At 37.4% G+C, this 25,443-nt stretch overlaps 1 protein-coding gene across 1 annotated transcript in view; it reads left to right on the top strand.

Annotated features, from left to right (window-relative positions):
- Positions 1–25,443, top strand: part of dre4 (SPT16 homolog, facilitates chromatin remodeling subunit dre4) — a 292,696-nt gene that overhangs the window by 81,976 nt on the left and 185,277 nt on the right. The window contains exon 8 of the mRNA XM_090377621.1: positions 7,175–7,438. Within this exon, the coding sequence (XP_090233747.1) occupies positions 7,175–7,438 (264 nt within the window). The remainder of the gene's footprint in view (positions 1–7,174; positions 7,439–25,443) is intronic.

Here is a 25,443-nt window from a genome sequence, read left to right as displayed (position 1 = left end):
TGCTTTACAATGTTACAAGCAATGGTGTAGGCAGAAAATGAAACTGAAGAATTGGAAGCAAGACAATTACGATATGCAACGTTCTTCTCTTGAACAGCCTTAGCACATTTATTGGAAAACCAAGGTTTAGATAAAGGACGAGATTTTAAAGTGGAGTGTGGAATAAAGGTTTCCATTCCTATATGAATAATTTCACTGACACAATTTGAACAAATGTTGACATCAGAAGTTTTGAAACAGTAATCCGACCAAGGAAAAGAAGAAAAGAAATCTCGCAGGTCATCCCATTTTGCATTCTTGTAATGCGAAACAATGAAGTTGGGAATAGCCATGAGATAAAGGCTGCATTGGAGAAGAGACAATCACCGAGTTGTGATCTGAGATACCTAAAGGACCACTCACTTTGACTGTGTACGTAGAAAGGTTATTTGTGAGAAAAAGATCAAGCGTGTTGGCTTGGTTGGGATTGTCTGGTATTCTTGTAGGTAAATGAACAATCTGTGCAAGGTCATTCGTAATTGCAAAAGCCTCAACATCTCGACCAGCTGGGTTGGTGTGACTAGAAAATGGAAGCCAGCTGAAGTTGTGAAGATTTAAAATCACCAAGGAAAATTGCCTCACTGTTAGGAAAGTTGAACTGGAGAAAGTTAAGTTGCAAAGAGAGGAAGTCAAAGAGCTCCAAGTGATTAGTGGAGTTGGGAGAACGGTAGAGACAACAGATGAATTTGACACAATGAGGTAGAGAGATTTTAAGCCAGAGAAGATTTAAAAGAGGAGATTCCAAATTACCAAGTCTCTGACAGGGAATATTAGGGAATACATGTGCACAAGTACCACCTTTGATGCAAAAGGAATCATACAGCGAATAATTTCAGCAACTGAGATGAGCAGTAGTTGAATCAACCGATAACAGAGATTCTGTCAGAAAAAGTACATGGGGTTTGGCAGACTGCAAGTGGAATTGGACATTGTTGAGATTAGAATTGAAACCACATATATTTGTGAAATGAACTAGGAAGTGTTTTCGCAGTTAAGCTTACTCTATTAGTTTGATAATTCATGGTGTATTCAATAGTAAAGAAAAGTGGGGGGGGAACATGCTGTATGAAGTAATGAAATTTTTGGATATAGCATACACATGGTAAGAGTATACTCAGATCCTTGACATAACGTGGCCTCGACAATGCCCCCGGCATACACACTATTCGGACTCCCTCCAGTCAATATTTGGTAGTGTAGAGGTAGCAAGATTATATACTAGCTGATCTGGAAGCCTCCTAAAGAATTACCAATAGGTTTGGTCCGGTGTGCTAACTAGCTACTGGCCTGCAAACACCGTTTTAGATCTGTTCCCTCGAAAATGTAAGGAAGATTGAATTCAGGGGAGATCGCCCCCCCACAGGCTGCTGATGTGCGAATGTATCTCTGATTCACAAAAGGGGAATCAGGAGTGACACAAGTAATTACAGACCTGTTAGTTTATTAACTTCTGTTCCAGGGAAAATAATGGAGTCACTGGTAGAGGTAATAATGCAGGATCATCTAGACAAGGCTGCAGTTATACTTCAAACAGCATGGGTTTGTTAAAGGGAAATCTTGTAGGACCAATTTAATTCGCTATACAATATGATAAAAAAGGAACTGGATACAAAAATAATTTTGATATCATATACTTGAATTTTAGGAAAGCTTTTGATACTGTTGCACATGGAAGACTACTGTACAAATTGGAACAGTATGGCATTAAGCCAAATTGCTGCTATGGGTAAAGGTATGGTTGAGTGAGAGAAGACAGAGAGTGTAATCAATGGAGATTGCTCTTCACGGACTAATGTTATTTGTGGATTCCCCCTCGGGTTTGGTGTTGAGCCCATTGTTGTCTTCTGTATTTATCAGTGATATTGATGACGGTATAACAGGCTTAATGTCCAAGTTTGCAGATGATATAAAGGTTGGCAGGGTGGTTAATGACGGTATGCCACTAGAACAGGATCTAGAAAATGAAAAAGACCTTGGGTTAGTTGTGCAGTCCGATATTAAGTTCTTAGAGAAACGCAGACAGGCTGCCATTATAGCTCATGGGGTATTAATTATTATATACCGAAATTTTGTTAGCAGGGAAGAAGGAGGTGATTATCCTATTGTATAAAGCAATTGTAAGGTCTCATCTTGAATACAGGTCTGGATGCCTCATTTTAGACAGAATGTAGAGCTGTTCAAATGAGTACAGAGAGAGGCAACAAGATTGTTGAGCAGAATAAAGGCTTCAGGTCTTCAAATTGCCTAGAAAGGCTTCAGGTCTTCAAATTGTAGTGTCTGGGGACTAGGCACCTGTGAAGTGATCTGATTGAGGTATTTAAGGCTTTGAACTTGTGAACATATTCACAATATGAGATGTAACTTAAATGATGCCGCTATTGCAAATTTGCTAATCTATAATTGGCTGTGTATAAATGATGCAAGTGCACTAAAACATACATAGGCTTTGAATGAATTGAACAGGTTCAATGCTGATGGAATTCTTCCTCTTGCCCAGACCACATGTGAGTGGAAATATTTAAATTGAGAAAGGATGGTTGCAAAATAGATGTTCAGAAGTCTGCCTTTAGCTAGTGGTTGGTTGATTGCTGGAACACACTTCTATCTTTTGTTGTGGAAGTTGATAGTTTAAATAATTTCAAGGAAGAACTAGGACACTATTGGAGGGAATGAATAGATGAAACGGGAGTATTTTTTTTTTTTTTTTTTTTTTTTGCTGATGGCTGTATTAGCTTGCTTTCTTGCATCATTTGCCACTGCTAATGCTAATATTGTTTTTAAATTTTACTCAATTCTGACAGTGTTTGATTTGCATCCTTGTGAATATTTGTACCAATGCACTATTTATCATCCTTTCAATTTCTAGTATAGTAGAGCGTCGATAAACTGAACTAATTCGGTCCTGGGGTAGTTTGAACTTCCAATTTGTTCGGATTTTTGAACTTATCAAAAGAACATAAGAACATTGCCTTTAAAATCTGAGAGACCCTATAATTTTTTGTTAAAATCCAGTGCATTTTCACGCAACAAAGTCCAGATATGGGTTCTCCTAAATTTCGTCTCTGTGTGAACCACAAATAAATGGCATCTTTGGGTCATTAGCTCTTCTCATAGGTTTTTTTTTTTTTTTTTTTTTTTGCACAATCTAAATCATGTTTTGATACAAAATTTTTTCTTTGTTGTTTTTAATGTCTGTTATCGTTGATTGACAACCTTGTAAAATTTTGCTAATGAAGATCCACTTTCTCCCTTTGAAAGTCTGTTTAATATCTCAATCTTTGATTCAATTGTTAAAAAATTTCTACTTCAGTTTAAAAGACGAAGAAAACTACAGTATGGGTAAAATAAAACTCTAAAAACTGTTCAGAATCTTTTTGCTATGTATCTCACTTGCGCATATTGTGTTACTTACAGTATCTGCATGTCGTGTTCTTTGTTACCGATTGACCCGTCTTGTTTTACTGTTTTAACTTTTACAACCTCAAAAAAAAAAAAAAAAAAAGTCAGTGAACAAAAATATCAGATTACAGTGTTATTTTTAGTTAGTACTGTATGTATATTAATTTAGTTATGTATATAGGTGCATATTTATTTGTATTTTGCTGATCTGTGGATAATCTTCAGATTTTCACGTATCATTTAATTTTGTTGGGGGGGAAAAAAAATGGTGTAAATTTGTGTTTATGCTTTATACAATGTATCTTCATTTTTATAGCCCGTGGACAATATTTCTCCAATTTTCGCTTATTAGAATTTCCATTTAATAGAATGAAAATTCAATTCACAAACGTGATCAAAATAACCGGCACATTCATCTTCGGCAAATCACGCTCATATTCAATTATTTCTTCAGGTTTCTGGGTGCTCCAGATTTTACAATTGTGTCTGTTGACCTTCCCATTGGTGTGAAATGTGGCCTCATCCCTAAACACTATGCGATTAAAGAAGTTGCCATGTTCTTCTATCAGTTCTTGCAGTTCACAACAAAATTGGAAACACTTCTGGTAGCTTTCCAAGTAACAACTGGAAAAGCTACCAGAAGTTTTCTCTTTCATATGGCATAAATAAGTAAATGGTATCTCTCGTACTCCATGTGTAATAAATAATTGAAAGTGTTCCCACCATTTATAGAGTTACCTTGTATATAAAAAATGGTTCTCACCATTTTTTTTTATACAAGACACCTTGTATATAAAAAATCATGAATTATTACTGTTTGTTAACGTGCCTGAAATGTAATGTACCTTGTATATTAACTTGTTTTTATGTAAAATCAAATGTTAGAGATATTTCTGGTTCTAAGAAATGTGGAACCATAATACTGGATACAAAGATTAACAAAATTAAGAACTGCTGGAAAAGGTGAGGCACCTGCAAACATCATTCAGATCTTGATTACCCCTTGCACATTGAAGGACAATCACAAAAAAAAAAAAAAAAAAATATGGATTATGTTATAGGATCTTCAGTGCAAGCAACTGATAACCAACCAGACAGTGAGACTTATTCTTGACCTTGAACTACTTATCACTTCGATTCACGATCAGACTCAATGCCAAGAATCTCTGTGAATATCTAAAAAATGGGCAGGGGAGACTTCATTAAATTATGTATATATGTGCTTTATTCCTTCAGTAATTTTTAGGACTTTCTGCAGTTCTTTTCTGTTATCCTCCTGCTATTAATAGTGATGTCTTACTCTAGCAGTGCAACCTTCATCACCATTAAACTTATCTATGAACTATAAAAAATAAATATACAGTTAGGTTAGACTTGGAACTTATACTGGTAGGAGGCTAATGGAAGAATACTTTTCAAGATGTTTTTCCAAATCATTTATTGCACCAATAAAAAATTTAGTTTCATCTTTAATAAGATTTTTAACATTGGTCTTATGGGAGAATGTGCTTTGACTTAAGACAGTTATCAGGAACCACTTGTGTCAGTGTGAGGAGAACAGAGAACTACCTGCACAAATAAACTTCGGTGAAAAGCTCTCTCTCTCTCTCTCTCTCACACACACACACACACACACACACACACACACACACACACACACACACACACACACACACACACACAAAGGTATGACAATAGCTATATTTCTAAGTATTGACAATTTATAGTCATCATAAAAGCAGCAGCGAGAATTAACCACTCAGCATGTATACTGAATTTATATTAATTACAGTATTATTCCATATTTTTCTATACACTTCACTTTTCTAAATAAATTTTGGAAATTAAAAAATTAATAACCTGTATATCACAAGCATGCTAAGTCATGCTTGTTGTTGTTGCCTTGATAATAATAGTAATTTAAAATGACAAGATTTAGGTAATCACTCCTTCCATGATGATCCCATAAGTTTCTATATGTACTGGAAATACCAAAAAAGTTCTTGAATTTTAACAAATTTAAGACATTTTAATAAATTAAGGGTATCTTAATTTCCTCCCCAATCCTCATTTTCTTGAATTATCTTATGCAGTAAATTTTTATTGTATAATATACCTTAAGATGTATGAGGTTTTTGCTATTGAAGTGTAGGCCAATTTTGGTATTTGGTCCCATTGATATGAGTTACCAGCTTTCAGTATAAAAGACAGTTCTTGCAAAACACTTAACATATTAAAACTATTATGTTGTTATTCCCACAGGTAAATTTGGATGATGATTAACAAGATACCAGTTTAAATTTCACTACAATTTGTTTTATTTCATGAAATATTTGTACCCTTCAATGCTGAAATTATTTATCAATGTGTTACTTATGGTTTTATACAAAGGGTACTAGGAAAGTTTTGCAATACAGCTTTGTTTATTTAATTTTTTCAAAGTAATTTCCTCTACATTCAATACACCTCTCCATCCTCCGAAACCAATCTTTAAACCAGTTCTGCCAAGTTTCACTAGGGAGTAAAGCACACTCGTTGTCCCAAGCCCGTAGAAGGTCCTCATCACTGGAAAACCGCCTCCCTTTTAGCTTCATTTTCACATGCGGGAACAGTGCAAAGTCGCAGGGAGCAAGGTCTGGACTGTAGGGAGGGTGCTCGAGAAGATTCAGTCCTGTCGTGGTGAAATATTCGGTGCAGGCTTTGGCGCGGTGAGCTAGAGCATTATCGTGATGGAGGTACCAGGTGTCCATTCTTGACTTTGGCCGCAGGTTCTTCATAGATCCAATGACTTTAGGCAGGCATTGTTCAGTATACCACTTAGCTGTGACTGTCTTCTGCGTGTCCAAAACAACACGTTCCACAATTCCACTCGATTTGAAAAATACAGCTATCATTTTCTTCTTTACAGATCGGGATTTTTTGACAATTACGGGTGTGTCGTCATCATCAAAGACCCAAACTTTGTTTTGAGCCTTGGTCGGCAGATCGTAATAGTACAGCCAAGTCTCGTCACCTGTCACGATGTTGTTCACATACCAAGATTGTCCCTTATCAAACTTTTTTAACATCTCCCGGCACCAAGTCACACGTCGTGTCATCTGCTCTTCAGTCAGTTGATGCAGCACCCAGAGAGAACAAAGTTTCTTCATGTGCAAATGATCTTGCAGAATCGAACGAATTGCTGGTGCATTTAGGCCCAAAGTATCCTCTATCTGTTGGTAGGTCACTCGCCTGTTTTCGTCAAGCATTTTCCTCGCAGCAGTAACGTTCTCCTCCGTAACTGACGTTCGTGGCCTTCCCGGCCTCTCAGAATCCTCCAGAGTGAAATTTCCCCTTTGGAATTCTCTATACCACCTGAATATCGTTGTACGATGTGGACAATCATCATCTAGTGCAAGAGTCATTTCTTCTAAGCACTGGTCTATGGTTAAACCACGCACGAAATTATACCGCAAAACTGTCCTTATCTCATTTCGTGACCACGATGCCATCACAAGCACTTTACACTCTCACTACTAATGAATAACTGAGCCCATTGACTTGGCGCGGCGGCTACTATGCACGTATGAACATGTCTCAACATGCAGCAACAAGCAGCTTCCTGTGATTCATTGTTGCGTCATATTGCAAAACTTTCCTAGTACCCTTTGTATAATAAACATAATTTAATTTTTATTTGCAAAGCTATGGTTTTTTTTATGTTAGTTTAGTTAACCAAGTTTGTTGCTATTTCTAGTGACAAGAACAACCTACATTTTGGATCTATTACATGTGCTCTCGGGGCTCGCTACAAATCTTATTGTTCCAACATTGTAAGGACATTACTTGTGAATCCATCAGATGAGCAACAGGCATTTTATAATTTTCTTTTGACTTTAGAAGAGGAAATCTTAAACCACTTAAAAGATGGTGTTAAACTTTGTGATGTGTACTCTGCTGCTGTAGCTTTTGTTGAAAAAGATCATAAAAGTTTGGTAGACAAAATGACAAAAAATGTTGGGTGAGTACACTTTAATGTCTGTAGAGTATTTATAATTTTTATTATTAGTAAAAGTAAGTAGTATGATAAGTAGTATGACAATTATGTGAAAAATATTCAAGATGACTTTGTATATTTTTCACATAATTGTGATGTTTGTCTGTGTAGACTGTCAATCAGACAATTAATTAATTTGTATTTCAGAGAAAATTACAATTGATTTACTCAAATGCACCATTACCACTTGTCTTAGATAATAATCACTAGAGAGTTTGGCTTGTGACACAGTTCACCTTGGATGGTAGTAGTAGTGGCATGTGATGCAAGAAAGCAAGTGTATGAGCTTATGCAGCATAAGCCAAAAAAAATCACACCATTCCCTCCAAATGCCTGTCCAGTTCCTCCTTAAATTTATTCAACCTATCAATTTCCACAATGACAAATGGAAGTTTGTTCCAGCAATTAACCACCCGCTGGCTAAAGGCAAATTTCCGCACATCTATTCTACATCTGTCTTTTCCTAATTTGAATTTATGCCCCCTTAGGTTCGTAATCTGAACAAGTGGAAGGATCCCATCAGAATTCAGGGTGCACAACCCATTCAAGGCCTTATACACCTCAATCAGATCACCGCGCAGATGCCTAGTCTCCAGCCACTGCAATTTGCAGAACTTAAGCCTCTCTTGGTAAGAGGATCCCTTCATTACCCTCACCAATCTTGTTGCCCTTCTCTGTACACGCTCAAGTAAATCTACATTCTTCGTAAAATGAGGCATCCAGACCTGTACTCAAGGCATGACCTGACCATTGCCTTATACAGAGGGACAATCACCTCCTTTTCCCTGCTAGCAAAATTCCTATATATCATTGACAAAGCCCCATGACCTGTCCTGGCAGCCTGTCTGCATTGCTCAGAAAACTTCATATCTGACTGCACAATTACTCCCAGGTCTTTTTCATTTTCAACCACCTTAAGCGTAGTACCACACAGTTGGCACTTTTCTCTCGGGTTACTTCTACCCATATGCAGTACTTTGCATTTGTCAAGGTTAAACTTCAGTTTCCACTTCTTAGCCCATCTGCCCAAATTATCTAGACCCTGTTACAGTAGCACACTGCCATTACTGTCATTAACAACCCTGCCAACCTTTGTATCATCTGCAAACTTCGACACAAGCCTGATATACCTTCATCAATATCATTGATAAACATACAAAACAACAGTGGACCCAACACCGAACCCTGTGGGACCCCACTAATAACATTAGTCCACAAAGAGCAGCACCCATTGATTACCACCCTCTGTCTTCTCCCACTTAACCATCCTTTTATCCATTGTAGCAGCTTACCCTTAATACCATTCTGCTCCAATTTGTACAATAGTCTTCCAGGTGCAACAGTGTCAAAAGCTTTCCTGAAATTCAAATGTATGATATCAAAATTATTTTTTGCATCCAGTTCCTTTGTAACCACATCATAATAACCTATCAGATTTGTCAGACAAGACTTCCCTTAACAAACCCATGCTGTGTCTGAATTATTGCTGCAGTCTTGTCTAGATGATTCTGCAATGCATCTTTAACCAGTGACTCCATTATTTTACCCGGAACAGAAGTTAAAGTAATTACTCGTGTCACCCTTCGATCCCCCCCCCCCTTGTGAATTGGGGATATATTTGCACATCTCCAGTCCGTGGGAACCTCCCCTGAGTCCAAGGATGCTCTCATAATTATGGCTAAGGGTTTGCTTAGTTGCTTTGTCGCCTCCTTTTATATAACTGGATAGATCCCATCCACCCCAGGTGCTTTTCTTACGTTTAACTTCAACAATTTCTCCTCCACTTTGCTCTCAGATATTACAAAATCATTACGTACCCTTGATAACCTGCCTTTTTCAAACCTTAATAATTCCTTGTGTGTGATTGGAGATGCAGAATACTCATTCAGTTTGTTTGCTATCTGAGCAGGATCATCAACAGTCGAACCATCGATGTCACGTGGACCAATCAGATTCATCCTTTTCCCTTTAGAGTTTATATAAGTAAAGAAATCCTTGCTGTTTTTCTTAGCATCTTTTGCCAAGGATTTCTCGTAATCTGCCTTCGCCTGCCTAACCTCCTTTGTGACCTTATTACAGACTAGCTTAAAATTGCCATAGGCTTCTGAGTCGCTTGATAATTTATATGCATCCCATGCATTTTTCTTCTCTGTCACGAGTCTCATTAGTTCATTTGATAACCATTTAACAGTATTTTTTAATAGGTATGAAACTTTTAGTAGCATCCACGATTAATTCCTTGAATGCTTCCCACTTAGAATTTACTGTTGGTAACATCGTCAGTTGATCCCACTGTACAGAATTTAAAAACTGTCTGTGACCATTGTACTCACCTTTACGGAAGCAAAAACCCTTTCCTTTACCCCTGATGGTAATTAAATCTTTAAGTAAATCCCACATCAGTACACTGTGATCACTGCCACCTAGTGGTTCCTTTATCTGCAAATTCTTAACACACGAATGATCACTGCTGATAACCAGATCAAGAGTATTATGCTCTCTGGTTGCCTCTCGAACATGCTGCTGCAGAAAACAATCATCAAATAAATCCACAAAAGTCTGACTAGTGTGTGAGTGACCAACCCACAAGTTCCAGTCAATATCTGGGAAGTTAAAATCCCCCATTCCAACACTTTCCTTCAATTTTTAATGAAGAATTACAGAAAACTGAACCCTTTGACTTACAGTTAACACTTTACCAAGCAGCTGTACCAGCTAAGCTCTTTTATTATGCATTCTCCCCACAATGAGGTGTAAACAAGCAGTAAAACATCTGCTACAATGTGTGGGAGGATCATTTTGCTGATAAATATGGTAATCGCCCATTATATTTCTCCTTTTAGAGAAGTTTTACTTATTGGTAGTGCACCATAGAGAAACTCGTGATTGGTAACTTTGCACTTTGAGAGAAAATTTCCTTTCATAAAGAGAGCAAGTTTTTTTTTGCCTATCCTATAAAACTGTTTTTCAAACTACAGAAACACTGACAACAAATTTTGGGTTATATCTTGTTATGGGCATGAAAGTAAGTTTACTTAATATATTTTGTTGTGCTAAACATGGAAATACTTAAAATCGCAGGTTAGCTCTTGTGTTTGAAAAAAGTAGTTTTTAATTATATTTATACAAGGTATTTTTGTATTTATATGGCAGTAAGATGTAACTATGAACATACCTGTATCAAACACAGGACCTTTTTGCCTTTTGCTTGTATTCAGCTTTGGGAGCATCCCTTTTCACCAGACAAAAATAATCAGTTAACATGGCAACACTCCATTGGCTTTTTTATCTTTGTTCCATTGCTGTGATGTCTTGAGAGAAGCACTCACCATGTTTGTCCCTGACGGCACCATAGTTTGGCAGGGAGAAATTCAGGTGTGAGTGCAAGAAATGAAACTTCAATGGCATGTTGCACCCCAGTTTTTCGTAAGAAATAATGATATCTTCCACAAGCTTTCTGTAGTTTTTAACATTTTCTAGAAAACCAGTTAACATTCCAAAAGGCTTTCCACGTTGATTTCTCAATACCACTAAGGGCACATTCGAATTGTTTGTCTTTGAAAAGTTGCCTTACTTGTGGACCAATGAAAATGCTTACCTTAATTTTCTCTGTACTAAGTCTTGGAAATTTCTCTTACAAGTATGTTAATGCAGGACTATTCACTTCCAAAGCCTTCACAAAATTTTTCACGAGCCCCAGTTTGTGGAGTGGTGGAAGGAAAACTTTATTTCGATCTACCAGAGGTTCAAATGCTATGTTCTTCATTCCAGGTGTTAATGATTTTTATTCGGGCCAATTCTTCTCATAGTGCATATCCTTGGCACAACTATTCCACTGGCAGAGAAAGCAACGATACTTAGCATAACCCTTTTGTAGTTCTAATAAAATGGCGATTACCTATAAACCACCACAGATCTGCCACCCATACTTCTGATAGTGTACACCTAAGAGGCTGTTCTTCATGTTTGCGCATGATTCTTTTTTGTGTATGGCATACTCAAGAGGTATTGAAGGCAGCATGTCCATTGTATAATAACACAGCCTTAAGTTTAACCTTAGAAGCATCTATAAATAGTTGAACATTCTTTGGAAACCTGCCTCATGTTCGTTGCTGCCATTAGACCATCAACATCCTTACAAACAATGAGTTCACCTTCTGTTAGAATTTATCATACTCTTTATTTCGAGTATGAAATGTTGTCACTTTCATAGGATGATCTAGAAGATTCCACTGTTGTAGCCTCAAGGCCAAAAGCTCCGCCTTATTCTTTGGCAGTTCGAGATCCCTGATGAGGGAATTAAGCTCATTTTCTGTGATCTTATGTGGTTCAGAAGGATAAAGGTTTGGATAAAATGTGGTGGATCCCTTGACGTAGATGGCTGCTGTACTTCTTTGTGTGTATATCAAGTTTATGTGCAATTGCAGTCTTCATCAGAGTGTACAGAAAAAATGGTCGGTGGTTCAGGATTAGGTATTCCTTCACTGTGAGGCACGGGATGAATCGCAGATGGTATATTTGGGTATGCCACTGTCCACTTTTTCTTCATTGTCATCCCTTTTCTAATAGGAGACATCATACAGAATTAACAGTCTGTGACATGATTTGTTGGCTGTCTCGTTATCATGGGCACTGTGAAAGACATAAAACGTCCCTTTCGATTCACCCACACATTGAGTTTTGATGAACAGGTAGTGCAGCATATGTGAGGAGCCCAGTTCTTGTCCTGGTCGTCTACTTTACATCCAAAATGCAAGAAGTAGGCCTTTTTTATGACTCGAGTTACGGGATGCTTTCTTGAAGCTAACGTGACTTCTCCACTTACATAACAGAAGTAATCCAGACTATTCATACAATTACTGGCATTTTAATCTTGCAGGACACAAATACTGCACAAAAAGTAGGAATCTCCCTGTAGGAACAACCTACAGGGAAATTCCTGTAGGAACAACTGCTAACTGAGAACAGATCACCCAGTATCTAGCTGTATTCGAGAATTACTGCAACAGAGTTGAAGATGCACTTGAGGCTACTTGCCAATCATGTGATAGGAGTGTGGTAGTACTGAAACTGCTACGTTGCCATGCATTTTGCCGAGAGCCGTAGTTGATAATGTAGAGTAACTCACTAATATGAGATCGCAACTGTCATTCGAAAACAAGAGCAAATCGACAAATTTTAATGCAATTTTCATGAGGACATGAGTTCCCGTGAATTCATTAACTGCTCACCAGCAAAGGGCCGATCATAGCCATTGCCTTCTGTAGCTTAAATAAGCAAGCATAACAAATCAGAATGCAAATTTAAACATTGATGCAGTCAATCAACTGAGACTACTCTGTTGAGACTACTCAACTAATGCATTATACAAATTACCATTAAACTAAATCACAATAAATAGGTTTAACGGAGATAACTAAATTAATCTGTTAAATATGCTTATCTGAGGTCACATCTAGTAGTTCCTTGAGCAACTGAGCTGGCTTGCCTAAGCAGTCAAGTTATGGTTCTTTGAGCGAGTTCTTTGGTTAGAGTCAAGCAATGGTCTGCACCATAGGCAGAATGAACAAAAGATCTGAAAAGGAAGATAACAGACAGCAGGCTATTCAGCTTTAATGGGTATGGAGAAGCTGAGCTGTGACTTTGTAAACCTGTCTATCAGGCAGCTGGCTAAGAGGAAGTTAGATGTACAGTAAACCCCCGCTATTCGCGGGGGTTACGTTCCTGAGAAATGCCGCGAATACCGAAAACGCGAATACTGAGTTATGGCTCCCGTAGTAATAAAGGGGTTCCGTTCCAAAGTATGAAATATATAAGAAAAACTAGTCTAAAATTTTGTCTATGTATTATATGTACCTTCATAATATGACTATATACATAGACAGTACATAGTGAAATGCAAGCATATGGCATCGAAATGAAAATAAGAAACAATTTAATATTAAATGTAATATTTATTAGAAATTTCAAACAAATCTTTCAAACCAGCGTCTTTGCTAGCTAAAAAACTTATCCCGCCAGTGCTATCACCAGTTTCGCTAAAGCGTTGATAAGTTTTGCGTTTTCACGAATGATGAGCGAATTTAACGGAATTTTATTTTGAGTTCGGTCTTCTATCCACAGATTTAAAGCTTTTTCCATTTTTTTCTAATTTAACATCACGAGTTACAGAGCAAATTTTTGAAGCAATTAGCGCGTTTTCACGGACACTACGGCGGATTTTTTCTTCCGATTTCTTGATTGATCGTACCGTTGACTCATTGATTTTATAATGTTTTGCCACTGAGGAGACACTTTCACCATTAGAAATTTTATCTAATAACTCAATTTTATTCGCTAATGTCATCGCCTTATTTGATATTTTCACATTTCTCTTGTTATTCGTAGCCATATTTTTGTACGGGTTAGAAAGAACTTGTCCACAATAAAGTCACTTTCTTCCATTAACACACTCGAAAAAGTCTGTTTTACACTGCAAAACGGTAGATTTATCACTTTTGTAAGCATATCAATTTATAAATTGATAAATTTATTCAATTTATAAGCATATAAATTAAAAGCGAACGACGAAACCTTCCATAACAAGCGCATAACACATACTGAACAAGGATTAGCGAGAAACATTCACGCTCGCGATTTTGTCACCCCTCTCCCCTCACCCACTGAGCGCTGTTTTGACCGGGAAAGAATTTTAGCCACGCCCATGTTTTTTTTATGGCGGAAAATATTCACGGTGCTTTAAAATTCACATTTTTTTGGTTTCATTTTATAGTAAATCGGCGATTGCGAATATGCGAAACCGCGAATACAGATACCGCGAATAGCGGGGGTTTACTGTATAGTAATCTTCAGAGTTCAGTGAAGCTTGTGTGTGAAACCTTTGTCCCCTCCACCTGCTGCACCCACACACCAGAGTTTTTTTAGTATTTTAATTTTCTTCCTGGCGCAGTATAACCACAGTTGCTTTTGTGCCAGAAAAATCAAAATCAACCAATCACCCTACACACCAGACTTGACCCAATAAAGTATGTATGTTATGATAGCAGCAGTGGGAGGGGCTTATTTTAAAACAAGTAGGCACATATCTTGGTTTGTGCATTGGCGAAGGGGGTTCTCAAGCTAATAAAAAAAAAAAAAAAAAAAAAGCATGGAGAAACTTGGGTAGTTCTTGGGGGGGGGGGGATATGGATGAGAAGAGAGGGAATGGTATGGAAATTTCTGGCTGTATGTGTTTTTGTGAACTGGATGAGAGTGCACCATCTGTAGTAGTTGACTGATGTATTAGCACAGCCAGCAAACCAGGTAGGAGGATGACTCTGCTCTTGTAGAGATCCAAATCCAATGTGGTCATGAAGTAGATACATTTATATCCTCTGAAGCTCTGAATAGCAGAGTAGTCTCAGTAGATGAAGTGGATGTAATGACATGATGTTCAGTTTTTGCATTGTTTTTCAGTTGTGGAATGACAAATTCATAATAAGTGAATGATAGTGACGTGTTTGACGTTTGTTATTAAATCCTGGGCAGATTGGATAACAAACTCAGTGTGACTCACTAAAGGTTTTAAAGTTAATATATATTTAGCATTAGTAGAGCCATATGATGCAAGAAAGCAAGCTTATACACTATCAGCAAAAAAAAAAAAAAAAAAAAACACCCTTCCAGTTACACCCATCTATTTGCTCCAAAAGTTTGTCCAGTTTTTCCTTGAATTTATTTAAACTGTTAACTACCACAACAACTGATGGAAGTTTGTCTCATCAATTAACCACCCACATGCTAAAGGCACATTTCTGCAAATTTATTGTACAACTGTCTTTTCTTGATTTGAATTTTTGCCCCCTGAAGTGTGTAATCTGAGCAAGAGGAAGATTTCCGCATTGAGCTTGCTGAAACCATTCAAAGCCTTATACATCTCAATCAGATCCCCTCGCTCGCAGGTGCCAAGCCTCCAGATGCTGCAATTTGCAGAACTTAAGCTTTTCTTGGTAAGTGCACCCCTTTCTTCCCCTCTCCAATCTTGTTGCCCTCCTCTTTACTCATCCCAGCAGCTCTACATCCTTCCTAAAATGAGGCCTCCAGTACTCAAGGTTTACAGTATGCAGTGATCAAGGTGTGGCTCACCACTGCCTTATACAAAGGGATAATTGCCTCCTTATCCCTGCTAACAAAATTCCTATATATCATTGACAAAACCCCATGAGCTGTCTTTGCTGCCTGCTTGCACTGCTCAGAGAACTTCATATCTGACTGCACAATTACCCCCAGGTCTTTTTCATTTTCCACTACATGAGTATAGTACCACATAGTTGGTGCATTACTTTGGAGTTACTGCTACCAATATGCACTACTTTGCATTTGTCAATGTTAAACTTCAGGTGCCACCTCTCAACCCATCTGCCCAACTTTTCTAGATCCTATTGCAGTAGCGTACTGTCATTACTATCGTTAACAACCCTGCCAACCTTCATATTGTCTGCAAACTTGGACATTAAGCCTGATATACATTCATTGATAAATATAGAAAAGAATGGGATCAACACCGAGCCCTGGGGCTCTCCACTAATAACATTAGTCCACGACGAGCATTGTCCATTGATTACCACTCTGTCTTCTCCACTCAAACATCCTTTTGTCCATTGCAGAAACTTTCCCTTAATGCCATACTGCTCCAATTTGTACAGTAGTCTTCCATGTGCAACAGTATCAAAAGCTTTCCTAAAATCCAAGTATGTGATATCAAAATTATTTTTCGCATCCAGTTCCTTTGTGACCACATCATAGTATCCAATCAAATCGGTCAGACAAGACTTCCCCTTAACAAACCCATGCTGTGTCTAAACTATTACACCAGGCTTGTCTAGATGATCCTGCAATGCTTCTTTAACCAGTGACTCCATTATTTTCCCTGGAACAGAAGTTAAACTAACAGGTCCGTAATTACTTGTCACCCTTTGATCGATTTCCCCTTTGTGAATTGGGGATGCAAATCACATCTCCAGTCTGGGGATCTCAACTGAATCCAAGGATGCTCTTATAATTATGGCTAACGGTTTGTTGCCTCCTTTATTATAACTGGATAGATCCCATTTCCAGCAATTTCTCCCCCACTTTACTTTCAGTTATTACAAAACCATTTAATTCTCTGTTGGAGTTTGATAAACTTCTGGCTTCCACTTTTCATCAGAATTCCGCAGTGTTGAATGTAGTTGCTAAATATTCATTCAGTTTGTTATCTACCTGAGCAGGATCATTAACAGTCAAACCATTGATATCAATCAGACCAGTGTGATTCATCACCCTTCCTTCTAGAGATTATATAAGTAAAGAAGTCTTTACTGTTTTTCTTTGCATCCTTTGCCAGAGATTTCTCATAATCTTACTTCACTTGCCTAACCTCCTTTGTGACTTGATTATAGACTAGCTTATATATGCCATCGGCTTCTGTATCGCCTAATAATTTATATGCATTCCATGCATTTTTCTTCTCTGTTACAAGTTTCATTAGATCATTATCCATTTAGACCTAGACCTTGAATGGTATTTCTTAGTTGGTATGAAAAGCCTAGTAGTTTCCAAGATTAATTCCTTAAATGCTTCCCATTTAGAATTTGCTGTTGGTAACATCATCAGTTGATCCCACTGTATGGAATTTAAAAACTGTCTGAGACTTCTGTGATTACCTTTACGAAAGCAAAAACCCTTCCCTTTACACTGATGGTCATTACAACTTTAAGTAAATTCGACATCAGTACACTGTGATCACTGCTACCTAGTGGTTCTTTTATCTGCAAATTCTTAATGCATGAAGAATCACTGCTAATAATCAGATCAAGAGTATTACTCCCTCTGGTTGCCTCTTGAACATGCTGCTGTAGTAAACAATCATCCAATAAATACAAAAAGTCTTGCGAGTGACCAACCAACAAGTTCCATTCAATATCTGGGAAGTTAAAATCCCCCATTATAAGACTTTCTGATTTATTAGTCTACTCTATTTCTCTGTACAGTCGTTCATTGTACTTATCAGAGTCATTAGGCCTATAACACACTCCTACTCTGATTTTTGCTTTCCTGGTGCTTATGTCACACCAAACTGACTCAACATTGCATTGTCCACACCTGTCAGCTGAATGCACAGCCTTAGATTTTATATGTTTCTTAGCTAACAGCATATCCCTTCCTGTCCTGTCTATCCTTTTTGTACCCATTATACTCCCCAGATTCCAATTCTGTGTTTGTTATATCTGTGTAACACTAGATTGTAAGTTGGACTTCCAGTACCGGAAATTATTGATCATAAGGGAATTTTACGTTTGTGGATCTTTGGGAGTCCATAAAATCATCCCAAGTTGTAGTCCATAAAACAGGAAATCAATGATAACCACATACTTATATTGTTTGTAGTTGTTTCATCATATATTAGTATTTCCATCACTCTGTAATTGATTATGTAAAACATTTGGAAAAGGATGTTACTTTAGTTAACAGACTGGCACTTACTATATATATATATATATATATATATAATATGATGCCATATCATTATATTTAAATAATTCTGTATTTATTTTTGAAGATGTCATTTTCAAGCATATCTCTGGGTCCACCACAGGTAGTCTACAGACTAATTTAGTTATGGAAACTTTTGAAGTCCTCCCCTGTTCACTATTCTTTCAGGGGTGGGAATGAAGCAGCCTTTTTTGAATTATTTGAACATAATTATAGGAGTTCAAATATACAAGGGGTGATCATCAAGTCACTATACGATTTAAGAAGTTTTGACCCTGTGTTTCAAAATGATCAATCATTTTTTTGCACAAGTCTTCTCTTTGCTGTTTTTGTTCTGGAGTCAAATTGTGTGTAATCCAACAGGCACAGATTCGTGACATTTTCAGATGATCTTTCACAATATTGTGAGCACTACCGTATGAAATGGACACTCTAACAGCTGATTCACAAAGTGTTATTTGCTGGTCTTCATCCAAGATATCCTGGGCTTTTGTGATTTTCTCATTAGTTGTTGAGGAAGAAGGCTGACCAGGTCTTGGATCATCTGCAACAGACTCATGGCTTTCACTGAATTGCTTGTGCCATTCATATATGGCCTTCCTACCAAGACACTTGTTATCATACATTTCATTCATCTCCAACTGTTTTCGGAGCATTTAAGCCACATCTGACACAATGAATTGCATATCATTGTTGAATCTGTATGTCTGACATGATAATTGCTTCAAAATGATCGTCAGTGATGTGGCTAAAAAACTCTTCATGTAACACTAGCTTGACAAGTACTGGCATGTGCACACAATCTGCTCAGTAGTGATCAGGGAAAATGCCTCTAGTAGCAGTTATGGAAAATTTGTGCGGTAAACATAAAATTTTGCTGCAGTCCACAAATTAAATGATCATCCCTCATATTTTCTAAATATCTTAATAGAGATTCAGAACGACCATGCTCTACCCTTCCTTGACATAATGGTAAAGAGGGTAGGCTCGTGCTTAACAAGTTCAGTATATTGTAAACAAATGTGTGCGAGTCTGTATACTAATTACAGGTCATGTCATGCTCCCTCATATCACAACAGTATTATTTACACACTCATAAGACAGAGCATGGGCACAATGACATTTAGAAACAAAAAGAGACAAAGAAATAAAAATGTCAGAATGGACATCCAGAGATGACTTTTCTAAAGAAAAGTTAAATTACTGGGAGTTGCTTTCAACTCAGAAACACACAAATATTGATTTTTTCCCATCATGCACCCCTGTGTTGGACTTGAACTGTGCTTCCAGTATGGTTCTTACTCTTCCTGTAGAAAATAGTGTTGATGGGTGTAGTCATTATTCAAGTCTCCGTCTCTAGCATGCTGGCTGCATTTGTGAATTCTCCTGTTGACATGTTATTTGTATGCAATTTACATATTATGAAGAAAGTATTTTTACTTTCTGTTCACTCATCATTTTGATTCTCTTATCACTTGACCTGCACTCAGCTACGGTGTATGCTATGCGATGCAGGTGTCAAATTTCAAAATAATAAATATGGTAGATTCCGGTTATTTGGGCAACCGGTTAATCGTGGCAGCTGTTTATTTGGGACAAATCTTAAAGAACAGAACCTAATCGAGAAAATAGCCAGGGTTTACTTTGCTTAATTGGGACAGCATGCCATTTAATCAGGGCAGGAGACCGCAGCACTCGAGATTACCCTGCGATTGTCTACCGACCATACCATGTGGTTTGGTTGGATTTCTGGAGGTCACCACCATAAAGCAATAAAAACAATTAGCAGTCCCCTGTTTATTGGGCTTTTTTTTTTGTTAGTGCAATCTATTATAAACGGATAGTAAACTTGATCTTGTTGAATTTGCGATAATGCCAATAGCTGGAATTCTGTGGGTTATTATGGTGAAATGTCTTTACCCTTCCATGAAATCTTCAATCATATAAAAAAAATTTTCAGAATCTTCTCTTCATTCCTATTTTTTAAGCTTCATAACTTATTACTCTGTTCTCACTTGTGTGTATCGTGTTACTTGCGATTTGTGTGTGCTCTGTTCTTTGTTATTGATTGCTTATCTTTTTTACTGTTTTTAATTTTAATCCCCCACCCAAACGTTAGTGAACAGAAGTATCAACTAGTTAGTATGTATGTATTAATTAAGCTATGCATGTAAGCTTAAATTTATTTTTATTTTGCTAACCTGTGGAATATTCTTCCAATTTTCACATATCATTTAATTTTTTATTTGGTAAGGTAATAAAGTGTAAATTTGTACTTGATATATCGTTACTTTTATAGCCTGTGGATAATATTCCTCCTATTTTTGCTAAGTAGAATTGCTGTTTAATAGAATTAAAATTTAATTCACAAACGTGATCACAATGACCGACACTTATCGTATAGTGAACGGTACTTTATTATGGTGAGTTCATCATAACATGATTTTATCATACAGAAAATCAATTGTAAAGCTGTATTTTTAACTATTTACATGAAACTTTGCATAATTGGGGCAGCCACTTAACCTGGCCAAAATGCATTAGTCCCAAATAACTGGAATCCACTGTAATTATTTTTAAATACACATATTGTGTTATTTGGTAATCTTCCACTGGTGAATTTCAAATTCCAACTTTATTGTTCTCCAATGAACCTTTCCAATTACAGACCTGTTAGTGTGGGAATTTAAATTATGCTCATCCTGTATATCTATTAGCCTGTAATAGAGAATAACTGGTTTTGAAACAGGGTTTTCACTTGCCAGTGCTTGAACAACTTGGTGACAAATTACAATTTCATAGTCATCTGTCTGCAAATCATAGTGTAGTAATATCTGTACAGATCCACGTGTGTGTGTGTGTGTGTGTGTGTGTGTGTGTGTGTGTGTGTGTGTGTGTGTGTGTGTGTGTGTGTGTGTGTGTGTGTGTGTGTGTGTGTGTGTGTGTGATGCTCAACATGAGCAGAGCCTGGGTAAAATGTACTTAATTTACTTTCAGTTTCTAACATGTGGCTTTAGTGTTCTGGTAGGACATTTTTTTTCTGTTGCAGTTGAATGGCATGAACACTAGCTAAAATTGTTGTATACGAGATAGGCAACTTCGTGTCCTTATAATAGCAACTTGTGCACAGTGTAGGTTCAGTTTCATCATGGGCAGTCATGCCATGATCCCATGCTAGGACTATGTATTTTCAGCCATACACTGACTCTGTTATTCTTGCCATTCAAAAATGAGATTTCCTGCACATTACTGTTATTGTGAAAAATGATGGTACTACCCATATTACTCTCCCACTAACAAATATTACTTTATGTAGTATGTTCGCTTAAGATGTAATTTTCCATCTTCTGATGAACACTTGTCCATCTTCTGACTTGTGCCTTGAAGACAACAGTGCACCACATTGCTTCTAGCATATTGTGAGCACTGATGATCAGTGGTGCACACACCGATTGTAGTTTTTTTTAACTGTGCTTGGGTATATATGTACTGAAATCTCAAAGTTATTAGCAAAACATGATGCACCATCAGAATAACATTGATGCCTTATATGTTTAGAATTAATGAGATGCCATTCATTGTGTGCTCGTTTTTTTAAAATTATACTCATTTAGTTACTATTATTAGTATCATTAGTTGGATACATTACGGTGACCAAGAGAATAAATTATCTCCATGGGTGATTGAGGCTGACAACTTTTGTTGTTGTTAACATCATCAGTTGGTCCCACCGTAGTAGTCACCTTTATAAAAGAAAAAAACTCTTCCCTTTACCCTTGATGGTAGTTTCCTCTTTAAGTAAATCCCACTTCAGCATACTGTGATCACTGCCATCTGGTGGTTCCTTTAGCATGGAGAATTACTACTGATAATCAGATCAAGAGTATTACTCCCTTTAGTTGCCTCCTGGACATGTTGCTGTAGAAGGCAATCATCCAATAAATCCACGATAGCCTTGCTAGTGTGTGAGTGACCAACCCACAAATTCCAGTCAATATCTGGGAAATTAAAATTCCCCATTATAAGACAATCTGATTTACTGGCCCACTCTATTTCTCTGCACAATTGCTCGTTATACTCATCGGATTCATTAGGCCGATAACACATGCCTACTCTCATTTTTCCTTTCCCAGTGCTTATGTCACACCAAACAGACTCAACATTGCATTGTCCACCAGCATCAATTGGATGCACTTCCTTAGATTTTGTATTTTTTAACTAACAGCATAACCTCTTCTCCCTTCCTGTCCTGTCTATCCTTTCTGTACACATTGTACTCCCCAAATTCCAATTCTGCACTGTTTATGTCTGTGTGACACCACATCTCTGATATTCCAACAATATCTGACTTTGATGTCGTGACTAGCAGTTCAAGCTCATCGAATTTATTAACTGTACTCCTAGCATTGGTGTACATGCAAGTATACATGCACCTGTTTCTACTCTTAGTTACCCTAACACAGCCCATGTATTTACTTGTTCCACTATGACTCCCAGCACTCTTGGAAATCCCTATTGCCTTGCTTTCCTGGCTGCTGCTCAATTGCATTTCAATAGAAGCAGTGCAAGAATCACTTTCACCTCTGCCGGCAGCTACTGTTAATCTATTAGTCTGTGTATATCCCCCCCCAAACTAGTGGTTTTCCGACACACCTAACTCTGCCTCAGTGGCATCAGCAAATATTCTTGCATCCTTTTTTTTTTTAAGTGCATCCCATCCCTGTAGAAGCACTCTCTCCTGTTAACAAACACAGACCAGGCTGAGAAAAATTCTACCCCTTGTGCCTTGCACAATCTCTCCAGGGCTGAATTGATCAACAAGGCTCTCATCATATATTCCCTCCTATCGTGTCTGGGCAGAATTGCAGACACTTTCAAATTCAACCCTAACTCATGCCTTTTTTTCAGCATTGACTTTTACTTGTTAAGTAATTCCGCCGGTCTCCTACTCTTAATATCATTAGTGCCAACGATAAAAGATGATATCTGCTCTACAACATCATCAACCTTTGTCCCTGGCAGACCTACCCTGTTCCTGTTCCATCTATCCTTTTTGTACAATATGTTTCCCTGACAATAGTCACCTACAACCACTAGTTCCTTTGGACCAGCGCATTATGCCTTGGGGGGGGGGGGTTGCCAATGTGTTGCGTGATGTTCAAGTGCAAGCTCTGGCATTGATGTGGCCAAATGAGAGCTTTATGGGCCCTCAATTTAAATCCTTCGAGGGCATCCACCCTGTCCTTCAAGCTCTCATGTAAACCCATAACAATGCTGAGTTGGCGCCTGATTTCCTCACACTCCTTACATCGTGCACACACAAAGACTTCCCCTTGGCAATATCATGACCTGTTCCTGATTGCTCCACAAACATCAAACAAACATGCATTTCAATGGGCTGTAATTCAAAGGACAATCGCCACCCCTCAGTTCTTCCCCGAGCCACAGCACTTCCATTAATTTGAGCTTTTTGCTTTGCTGCTCTGGTCTGAGTCATGATTTCTATTCAAGTTCAATAAAATTCCAATACAAAATATAACCCTAAACTTGTATCATAATGCATTTATAACACTATAGAGTAAACCCTCATTAAACCAGACTAATAGGGACTGAGAGGTGTCCGTTTTAATGAAAGTCCAGATTATATGAAATATGCTTTGTAATGTCTAGTGTGTAACAAAGTTGTACTCCTGGTTCCATTGATAACCCTCCTTTTGAATAAAATCATTCAGTTTTTCCTGAAAGACTCAACAGCTTCAAAATCAGCGCTAAGAATTTCCCCACACATTTTCTTTTTTGAAATGTTATGTTGTCTTCTAAATCTAAAAAAACCAACCTGAACTTGATTTAAATTGTTCAATTCCTAACCGTTTAGCCAGTCTCTTCGCCGCTGCTTGAATTTCTATTCCTCGCACACCCAAAGCAGATGAATGATGTTGGGAAAACCATTTGTACACAGCATCATCTAGTGCTTTTTCAGTAGGCATCCACATTCGTTTAACTTTACTTTTTTCTTTCTCCACATTAAACTTGAGAACAAAATTACGAATTTCGCTCTTTTTTCTTTTTAATGTCCGACACTGTTTGTTTTGCGATGCCGTACTCAAGACAGATGCTGGACACTGAAGCTCCTTTTCAAGTTTTTCTATCACCGATAGTTTATCATGAAGAGAAAGCGTTTTATGCTTACGCTTCTGTCTGACATTAGGCTTACTTAAAGACACTGTTAAACTGTACAGCACAAAAGATAGAAGCACGTAACTGCAGAGCAAACTACAAACAACTGTCTGAACTGCACCCGGGAACCAGGTTGTTTGTGCAGCGTGATTCATCATGGCCCAATGACCTCGCACACAATACATATCACCTTTGATCCCGATCATCATTTCATTTTTACACTTAAAAATTTTTTTTTAGAGCTGTCCGGATTAAGCAACGTTCCGATTATTGGGGTCCGGATTAATAAGGGTTTACTGTATATATATATATTTCAGTATCGAATATTATCTCTGAGTCATGTTATGTGACTTTCTTATCTCCTGTCAACTTATATGTATTAATTTATGATGTTACGTTTGTAAAAACTAGGTCGCTATATTTATTTAGTTAAAAAAGTACAAATTCAATTGACAATGAAATTTAATAAGATTAATAAATTTTACTGATTAATTGATACTACTATACTGTCTGTCTAGTTTTCCATTAAACCTTACTCTATCGAGTTCGGTGCACATGTAGTGTATAACAATGGCGGCAAGTTGCAAACAGTAAATCTACGGACATGAGGTATTATTTACTTTCCAAATCGCGCTATCTAAATTCAAAATAAACCACAGAGCTTAACTAGGTCTATAAGCTACTTATAGAAAATAATTTAATCTAACAATCAAGTCAATAAAGTGGCTAATATAATTAAAAACTTGCGTTCGCGGGAGCTGCAAAACTTGTCCAATATGTGGATTTGATATCCTTATCAATACTAAGTAATAACCTACAAAATCTCTATCTAAATTCAAATTAAACTCAAGTATCATTACTAGGAATATAAAGCAACTCAAAAAAAATAAATTAATATACCAATTTAAGTCAATAAAAAAGCAAAAACTTGTCTATTAGTTTCAGCTGTAAAAACTTTGCCTGTTCACATGTACTCTTGCACCCACCTGCCATGCTGAATTCTGATCGGATTCTTCCACTTGTTCAGATTACAAACCTAATGGGGCATAAATTTAAATTGAGGAAAGACATCTGTAGAATAGATGTGTGGAAATTTGCCTTTAGCCAGTGGGTCGTTAATTGCTGGAACAAACTTCCATCTGTCGTTGTGGAAGTTGATAGGTTAAATACATTTGAGGAGGAACTGGACAAACATTTAGATGGAATGGTTGTGTGATTTTTTTTTTTTTTTTTTTGGCTGATGCTACAGAAGCTCATATGCTTGCTTTCTTGCATCACAT

The sequence above is a fragment of the Mastigoproctus giganteus genome, chromosome 7 (assembly GCF_048544385.1).
Source record: "Mastigoproctus giganteus isolate SK-2022 chromosome 7, ASM4854438v1, whole genome shotgun sequence".
Classification (NCBI taxonomy): domain Eukaryota; kingdom Metazoa; phylum Arthropoda; class Arachnida; order Uropygi; family Thelyphonidae; genus Mastigoproctus; species Mastigoproctus giganteus.
This window is presented reverse-complemented; position numbering and strand designations above follow the sequence as displayed.